Source organism: Diceros bicornis, chromosome 20 (genome assembly GCF_020826845.1).
Source record: "Diceros bicornis minor isolate mBicDic1 chromosome 20, mDicBic1.mat.cur, whole genome shotgun sequence".
NCBI lineage: Eukaryota > Metazoa > Chordata > Mammalia > Perissodactyla > Rhinocerotidae > Diceros > Diceros bicornis.
Window position 1 is genome coordinate 6,342,242 of NC_080759.1, and position 8,788 is coordinate 6,351,029.

Below are 8,788 nucleotides of genomic sequence, written 5' to 3' on the forward strand. Positions count from 1 at the left end.
ACATGTGGAATGTGCAGGGGGCAGTGTGTTGCCCCCATCTTGAAGAGTTCTGGAATTTAGGGGCAGTCAATGCCCAGCCTATCCAAGCCTGTCACTTCTGACCTCTTGCCCACTGGGGACAAGGGGACACAGCCATGGCCTTCGTCACCAGGCCCCGGGAAGGAGGGCTTTGGCAGCTGAGGTCCACTGGCCCCGCCGTGACCCCTGTAGGAAACTTGCCCCCTGAGGGGCTGGGTGGCACCACAGATATATGCAAACCTGCCGGTCCGAGCCCTGCCCCGCCTGTATCCCTCTGTCCCCAGGCTGGCTCTGCGCCCCCCAGCATGTACACTCTGCTGTGGACGTCCCATGGGCCATGCTTGGGGGAGCCCATGGCAGGCGGGGGCGGGCAGCTCAGGGTGCATTCGGCCGGCCCCTGCCCATCCTCTCTGGCGTGGACGCTTTTGTCTTTGTATCTTTGCATTCTTTGTAATGAAACATAATAAAAATCCAGTGTTTTCGTCTGTGCCTCCTCCCCTTTTTTCTTGCCCCTCCCCCCACCCTGGGGATGAAATGTGGGTGTCCCAGGTGCAGCAGGTGGGAGCCGCAAACATGTGCGTGAACATGGACATGCAGGTGTGTGCCCCTCACACACACACTCTAGCTACTTGGGCCTGAAGCGTAGAAGGGGAAGGACCCTTCCCCCTTGCCCAGGATCCTGGGGCAGACACTCCAGGGTGGGGTTCCAGGCTTGTGACCACGAGTGGGTGAGATGCAGCAGCAGGCCTGGGGCCTCCAAGTCAGGCCGCTGGACCCCAGCCAGTCAGGAGGGGAGTCAGCTGCAGGTCCCCTCTCCAAGGCCTGGGTTTGGGGTCCCCAGCCCAGCCTTCCCTCAGGCCCGAGACCACCCTCACCCCGCTGCTGAGAATGCAGCCGGCCACTCCGCCGCACACACACTTTATTTGTTCTCTCTGAGCCCCTCTCCCTTCCCCCTCCTCCCCCCACACTGGCCGGTCACCCCTTGGGGATGGGTGCTGAGTTCCTGGCCTGCCTTGAAGATGGCTCTGGTCCAGTGTTGGGTCCCCACCCCCATCCCTAGGCCTGCAGCAACCGCTGGGTCTCATAGTCCTCGGGGATGGTGTCTGTGGAGAGAGGGCGGGTGGGTGAGAGGGGCGAGGCTGGGCAGGGGGGACTCCCCCACCCCCTGGCAGAGCTCCCCCTCACCATTGCAGCGGTAGCGCAGGTTGGCCCAGATGATGTTCTCCTGGGAGAAGCAGAAGACTCCCAGGCGGCCACCCCGCATGGACGTGTCCAAGACCACATTGCTGTCAGCCACCAGCTCAGGGCCCTCATAAAACCGCACTCTGTGGGGAAGAGGGGACAGTGAGGCGGGGCCCTGGGCCAGGCCCTCCCCTCTCAGAGCTTACCTGTCCTGCCCTGGAAGGTGGGACCCCTCCTCTCTGGGAGTGGAGGCTGTGTGCCCCCCTGCCTGGGCCACACAGGGCAGGTGGGGCTCCTGACCTGAGCTTTGGTTTCCCTGTGTGGGAGGGTCCCGCCCAGGGTCCTGCACACAGTAAGTGCTAAGCAGAGCGCCTGGACTTCCTTGTAGTGCAGAGTAGGGACTGAGAAACGGGGAGTGGGCGAGACCCCACCTTCTAGCTGAGGACCCGCTGAGTGCTGGGTCCTGGGAGAGGTGTCATGCCCCAGAGCCAGACACAGTTAATTCTAGCTGCCAAAATCATTCCCATTTTACAGATGGGGGACCGAAGCCCCAGAACCACCCCTCCCCCAAGGAACCGGGCCAGAGTGGGACTCCTGGTCCCTTGGCCAGTGGCAGCGTCCACACCTGATGTAGCCCACTTGGGGCCGATGCTGCAGGAACCAGCGGTAGGATGTCTTGTCCTTCCAGCCCACGTTGCGGGGGTCCTTCCACAGCAGCCGCACCTGTGCCGCTGTGTCCCCTGTGTGCCACAGTGCGTTCCGCAGCTGCTCCCCAGGGCCTGTGGAGGACTTCACAGCCTGCTCGGCCCAGGGACAGGGGAATGGGGTCAGAGACCTCGAAGGCCACCAGAGCCCCTCCGAACCCTGCCTGGTGGGACAGGTGGGGAGCTGTGGGTCCTGGAGGAGTGGTGGGGGGCCCCAAGGGGCCTGGATGGGAGACCCACAAGGAAGCCTTCTTGAGGGCCACATGGAGGTGTGCAGGTGGGTCGTAGGGGGCAGCAGGGGTCTGGGGGCTTGTGAGAGCATTTGGGAATCTGTGGACAGGTTTCAGGTCCGGGAGAATTTGAGGGGTCTGCAGAAGGATTTAGTGACCTATAGGAAGTTTAGGGTGTCCATGGGCTAAACTGGGGTCTAGAGGATTTGGGAAATTTACTGCAGCATTTCAGCAACATACTGGGGTTGAGGGGTCTGCAGGAGGATTTGGAACCTGAGGGAAAGTTTAGGGCTCTGTGAGAGGGTTTTGGGGCCCAAAGGGAGACCCTGGGGGTGTGTTTGAGGGCCTTTGGGAGGAACTGGGAGGATTTGGAGCCTACGGGAGTCCAGGGAAGAGCTGGGAGTGGGTGGGGGGACTTTGAGATCTATAGAATGATGCTGGGGGTCTGTAAAGGCTTTGGGGGTCTGTGGAAGGGTTTGGGACCTCCTGGAGGGTATGGGAACCAAGAAGTCAGGTAGGGGATGGCACCTTCAGCTGGATGCCAGGCTCAGCTACTGCGCGGAAGGGGTTCGCCTGCCAGTATGTCTGCTCCATCTGCTTCCACATGACCACGTAGAAGCTGGAGCTGTCCTGGTAGCCAAAGATGAAGCCCGCATAGTCGTCATCTGTGACCGTGTTCACGTGGAACGTGCCTTCGAAGTCCACGCCATTGAAGGCCGTGTAACCTGCGGAAAGGAGGAGAGCAGTGGGGCTCCAGGACGCTGGCCCCTACCCCTACGAGGGCCCTGGCCCGCCCGCATACCCCTTCCCTCCAGAGACCAACTTGCCCCCTGGACCCAGATGTCCACCCCCCAGCCCCGCCCCAGCCCCCAGCCCTGAGTCCAGACGCAGCCACGCCCCTTGAGCTTCCCGCCTGCCTTGGGCCTCGCTCCTCGGGAGTCCAGAATCACCAGGCCCCGCCTTTCCTGAGTCCAGGCCCCGCCCCGGGCCCGCCCCTGGACTCCCCTCCTTTGCACCGCCCCCTGAGCTGCTACCTACACCGCTGCCCGCTCCCGGTGTCTCACCCACAGCCAGGCCAGGGTCGCTGTTCATTGTCTGCACGATCTCCATCCCCTGATGGGGTCAAAGGAAGAAGAGGCTCAGCCTCAGCGTGGGGGCCCTCGGCTCCCCGCCCCCAGCTTAGGACCAGCTGTGGGGGTCCTGGGCTCCCTCTACCTCCCACCTGGGCTCTGCCCCACCTGGTTGAGCACCACCCAGTTGGGGTCTATCTGCGCGTCGCCCTCGGGGTCCAGCACGACCGTCTGGAAGGCCCGGAAGTCGGTGAGGGTGACCTCGGCGTTCTCCGGACACACATCGATCTTGTCCACCACCTTGTCCGCGTCGAAGTCGCCCTGGCACACGTCGCCCACGCCGTCCCCTGAGAGGAGGTGAGAGACTCCACCCTAGCGGTAGGGTCAGGGCCAGGCCCCGCCCCGACCTAGCCACGCCCACACCAGCCACCGGCCCTGCCCACACCACGCCCCAGCCCCGTCCACACCTGTCCCTGGCCCCACCACGCCCACCCCAGACCCCGTCCCAGTAACTCCGCACGGGCCCCGCCCCCGTCATAGGCCCCGCCCCCTGCCTTACGGTCCTTGTCTTCCTGGCCCGGGTTGGGCACCAGGCGGCAGTTGTCCCGACTGTCGGGGACTCCGTCGTTGTCGTCATCCTCGTCGCAGGCGTCACCCTGGCCATCGTTGTCTGAGTCCTGCTGGGCGCTGTTGGGCACTGTGGGGCAGTTGTCCCGCGAGTCCTGGTGCCCATCCCCATCCCTAGAGTGAGTGGGTGGGCGGAGAAACATGAGATCCCCGGAAGGCCAGGTCAGGAGCCGCCCACCCTGAGCCCCGACCCCTGCCCCACAAGCCCTTCTTACTTGTCTTGGTCGCTGTCACAAGCGTCTCCCACAAAGTCGTGGTCCACATCCCTCTGTGGGGGGGGATGCAAGGGTCCACGATCAGGGCAGAGGAGCCCAGAAGCCTCCGACCCACCCCCAGTTCCAGAGCCAAGGTCCTCCTGACCCCAGCTGCTCAGACTGGGCTGCAGTCTCATTAACCAGCCTGGGGTTGGTTAGCCTGCACCCACCTGGTCTGGGTTACTCTTCTGGGGACAGTTGTCACAGACATCCCCTACACCATCGCCATCACTGTCCTTTTGGTCTGAGTTGGGCACCCTGGGGCAGTTGTCCACCGTGTTTCGGATCCCTGTGGGAAGCAGGGGGGCAGGACGAGACTCCAGTGGGGCGGGGCCAGGCTGACTGCAGCAGGGGAGGTGCGGGCCTGGGGCCAGGCTAGGACAGAGTCCCATCCCTCACCTGGCTCACAACAGCTGCAAAGTTAAACCAAGGACCCGTGCCTGGGCCCCAGCCTCGTGGAGACTTAATGAATGGGCAGCAGGCAAGGGTGCTGGCCCTCACTCAGGGGCAGCCCAGCTGGGCCCTCCCCTTGCCCTGTGAATGCACCACCCTGAGCCTCTGTGCTGCAGGTGTAAAAATGGCACCTCCCTGACCCTGAACCCCAGGCTCTGTCCTTCTCTTCCTCCCTGCAGCATCTGACACAGGGGTCACCTTCTTCTTCTGCAAACGTTCCTGCCTTCTCCCTTCGGCCTCGTGTCCCAGCTTGCATTTTTCCATCCATGGTCCCTGGCGCCCTAGGCGACCCCGGCTTCCAAACCGGCCGAGCCCCGCCCCTCGGTGCCTCACCACCACCACCCCCGCGCTCACGGTCGCCGTCGATGTCGTCGTCGCAGGCGTCGCCTCGGCCGTCCTGATCTGTGTCCTTCTGGTCGTCGTTCTTCTGGGACCGGCAGTTGTCGCATGCATCGCCCCACTTGTCGCCGTCCACATTACTCTGGTCTGGGTTCCGCACCAGCGGGCAGTTGTCCTGGGGCACAGGGCCGGTTAAGGGGGAGGTCAGGCCAAGAAGGGCAAAGGTCACACCCCAGACAAGCCCGTCTCCGAGGCCCCGCCGCCTTGCAGGGAACCCCTCATCCCTCTGAGACCAGCAGTCCAGCCTCTGAGGCCACGCCCCATCCAAGCCACGCCCAGGCCCCGCCTTTGGCCCTACCCCCTCGTTGGGGACTCCGTCCCCGTCGGCATCCGGGTCGCAGGCGTCTCCGATGCCGTCGCGATCCGCGTCCTCCTGCCCTGAGTTGGGCACCGTCACGCAGTTGTCCTAAGGGTGGACACGGCGGACATGAGGGACGTGGCCTGGAGCCCCGCCCACGCGCACACAAACCACGTCCTCCCGGCCCGCCCACCTTGCGGCACTGGCGCTCGGAGCAGCGCAGCTTCTCATCCGGGAAGCCGTCCAAGTCCGTGTCGCGGCCGCACAGGAGACCGTTGCCCGCCCAGCCGACGGCACACTGCGGGTGAAGGAGTGAGTGGGCGCCCCGGAGTGGCTGCCCCCCGCGCCCTCAATCCTCGCCCCTCCTGGCCCGCGCGCACTCACCACGCACGATCGCGAGCCATCGCGCTCCAGGACGCAGTCGGCCTTCTCGTGGCATGGGCTAGGCGTGCCGTCGGGGCAGAAGCGCTGTGCGCGCGGACGGCAGCCCGACGCCTGGTCGCCTACGAAGCCGGGCTGGCACGGGCCGCACTGGAAGGAACCCTGCGCCCGAGTCTCAGTCAGCCCGGGCCGCCTGCCACTTCGCACCGCACCCCGCCCCCGTCGCTCGATCCTTCCCCTCTCCTCCTGGGCCTTACCGGGGTGTTGATGCACACGGAGTTGGGAACGCAGTTATGCTGCCCAGTCTCACACTCGTTAATGTCCGTGCAAACCTGGGTGGGAGGGAGCGCAGAGGTAACCGCCCCCACGCAGACACCCCCGAACCTCCCACGAGGCTCACATTTCCTCTGCATCCTACTTTTCCCTTCCATCCTGCCCCCAACCCTGACGCGGACCCTTCCTCTCTCCATCCGCCAGACCTTGGTCCCCACCCCCTCGCGCTGGAGCAAGGCGGGGAAAAGGCTTCGAGGCTAGAGAACGCGTTACTCAACAAAGTGCGCCCCCCATCTCCTCCTAGCGCCTCCCTCCCACGGCCCTCACCTGCTTGTTGGCCTTCGCGAAGGCCATCCCCACGCCCTCGTGGGTGGGGCCGCTGTACCCGGGAGGGCAAGCCTCGCAGCGGAAACCGGGGCTAGTGTTGATGCAGCGGACGCGGGGAAAGCACGGGTTGGCGTTGCACTGGGGGAGGAAGGGCCACGGGGTGTCAAGGGCGCGGAGCTGGGCCCCCCGAGAGCAGCGCCTCAGGGTTTCTTGGGCTTGGACTTAGAAGGCTCCACGGTCATCAGCCAGCACTTGGAGGGGGGTGCCATGTAGGGCGGAGGCCATCGTCCCACGAGTCAGATGCGACTTTGCCTTGATGGGGGCAGGGGCGCGACCAAGCTGGGAGAGGGGCGTGTCTGGAGGGGGCTGTTCTTGCGACCCCGTGGGTTGGGTACTCATGGGTAGGGGAAGGAATTGTGAGGGCGGGCGTCCCCAGCAGAAGGGGGAAGTGGTCGTCGGGGCGTGCGTGCCCGGCGGTGGGGGGGTCGCCGAGGCAGGCGCCCCGAGGTGGTGGAAGGGTTATTCGAGCTAGCGAGCCCTGGAGGCACCAGGTCAGGTGAGGGGGGTCGTTGAGGCGGACCACTCTCGGCGGTAGGAGAGTCGTCGGGGCGGCCGTCACTGGCGATGGAGGGGGTCGGTGGGACGCGCGTCCCTGGTGGTGAGGGAGGTGGTTGGGGTGGGTGCCCCCCGACGGTGGAGAGATTGTCTGGACGTGCACTCCCGGCGGTGAGGGGGTCCTCCGGGCGAGTACCCCCAGCAAAGGAGGTTGTTGGGGCGGTGGGGAGTTGTGGGGGCAGGCGTTGGGGGATCGTCGGGGCAGTAGGGGGCGGGCGCACCTCGTTGACGTCGGCGCAGTATGAGCCGTTGCCTGTGAAGCCCGCGGGGCAGGGTCCGCAGCGCGCGCCGCTCGCGGTCTGGGTGCAAGCCACACCGGGGAAGCAGGAGCCCGGCGCGCACTGGGATACGGGCCGCACGCTCAGGCTGGGGGTGCGCGCGGGCTGCATCCCTGCGAGGGGCGGGGCGGGACTGGTCACGGCCACGCCCCGGGGCGGAGCTAGCAGGACCACGCCCCGCCCCCCCGCCCCGCACTGCGCGTTCCGCTGGCCAGGTCTCTCCAGTTACTGCGGTCTTTGCCTCTCCGCGTCCGTCCGCTTTCTGCTTCTCCCTCCGCGTCTCTCCACCTCCCTGCATCTCTCCCACGACCTCTGGCTCTTTTTGTGTCTCCCCCTCCCATAGTCTCTGTCTCCCCTCCCTGTTCGCCTCTCTCCGTCCCTCATCCAATCTCCATCTGGGTCGGCCTCCTTCTCTTCCTCCGTCTCTTTTCCTCCCGGTCTTCCCTTCGCTGTTCGTCTCTGTCTGTCTCCCCGTCTCTTCTCGCTCTCCTGCCCGCCCTGTCTCTGCTACCCCAGCTGCGCTCACCGCACGCGTCACACTCCATCACCGTGTTTTTCAGGAACGTGATCTCCTTGACCTGCAGTGCAGGGAGTACGGGGCGTGCTCAGCGGTCCTCACCCCTCTCCTCCCTCGGGTGTCCCCTCTCCTTCCCCCAGACTCCCTTCCCACAGACCCACCCACTCCACTCGCACTCCCTACCCCCAGACTCCCTACCCCGCCAGCCCCTCTTCTCCTTCCCTGGGACTTTCTACCCCCTCAAGCACTCCTACCCTCTCCGCGGAACCTTCTATTCCTGCCCCCGCTTTCCCTCTTCCTTTTCCACAACCCCTTCCCAGGTCCTGGTAAGGGGGTCTTACCCACCTCCACCGGGACCCCCTTCTCCCCGACGCTCCTCTACTTCCGAGGCCCCTTCCCTCTCTCCCAGGCCTCTCTCCCCTCTCCCGCACTCCCTGTCCCCCACCCCGGCCCCCACCTGCTGCCGCAGCAGCTCCCGCACGTCCTGCAGCGCCGCGTTGGTCTCTTGCAGTTCGCGCAGCATCTGCGGGCCCAGGTCTGTACCTGCGCCGACAGGGGGCGCTGGTGGGGCGTCTGGGCTCGAGGACCCCCACCACCACTCACTCCGCCGCCGGCGCAGGGACCCCGGACGCCCACCTCCTTCCTGAGCCTCCGCCCTGCACGCCCCCGCGAACAGCCCCGGAGCCCCAAGGAGCCGAGACCCCAGGCCTCCCGCGGGTCCTCCTGTCCGTTTGGGGGTCCGGCACACACCGCGGGGGAGGGCGCAGCTTACCCAGCGGGATCTGGCCCTGGCCGGATGCGCCGAGGGCGGCCAGGGTGAGGAGGAGAACGCAGGCGGCGGCGAGAACCATGACGGCGACGGGGAGCTGGACGGAGGCTCTCTCTCTGCCGCCCACGAGGCCTGCGGGGCCTATTTATCCCGGCAGCGCGGCCGGCCCCAGGGACGGCCCACCACGGCCCTGCCCAGCGTCCATCCGCAAGGTAAACAGATGGCACTGGCCTCTGCATTCAAGGCCCCGCCCGACGCGGCTGAACCCGGACCCGGCGGGGAAACTGAGTCACGGGGAGCCTGTGCAGGGGTCGGTGGGGCGGTGAGTCAGGTGGGACCACCCTTCATCCCTCTCATTCACTTATTTATTGAGTGCCTGATGTATGCCAGGAC

At 65.7% G+C, this 8,788-nt stretch overlaps 1 protein-coding gene across 1 annotated transcript; it reads right to left on the reverse strand.

Annotated features, from left to right (window-relative positions):
* Positions 1 to 983: 983 nt before the first annotated feature.
* COMP (cartilage oligomeric matrix protein) lies at positions 984 to 8,477 on the reverse strand. Its single transcript, XM_058563468.1, has 19 exons — positions 8,399 to 8,477; positions 8,084 to 8,169; positions 7,636 to 7,687; positions 7,053 to 7,222; positions 6,217 to 6,354; positions 5,874 to 5,948; positions 5,620 to 5,778; positions 5,429 to 5,533; positions 5,236 to 5,343; positions 4,893 to 5,052; positions 4,256 to 4,374; positions 4,047 to 4,099; positions 3,764 to 3,945; positions 3,373 to 3,551; positions 3,199 to 3,247; positions 2,663 to 2,859; positions 1,826 to 1,998; positions 1,204 to 1,343; positions 984 to 1,121 (listed from the first exon to the last, which is right to left on the reverse strand). Exons 1-19 carry the CDS (start codon positions 8,475 to 8,477, stop codon positions 1,075 to 1,077), a joined length of 2,271 nt encoding a protein of 756 aa, XP_058419451.1. The 3' UTR covers positions 984 to 1,074.
* Positions 8,478 to 8,788: the final 311 nt, after the last annotated feature.

Coding starts and splice junctions, on each gene's coding strand:
- COMP (XM_058563468.1), bottom strand. CDS start 8,477: ATGGTTCTCGCCGCCGCCTGCGTTCTCCTCCTCACCCTGGCCGCCCTC. Junction 5,534..5,619: donor ATGGCTCGCGATCGTGCGTG/GTGAGTGCGCGC, acceptor CTTCACCCGCAG/TGTGCCGTCGGCTGGGCGGG. Junction 4,100..4,255: donor AGAAGAGTAACCCAGACCAG/GTGGGTGCAGGC, acceptor CCCCCCCCACAG/AGGGATGTGGACCACGACTT.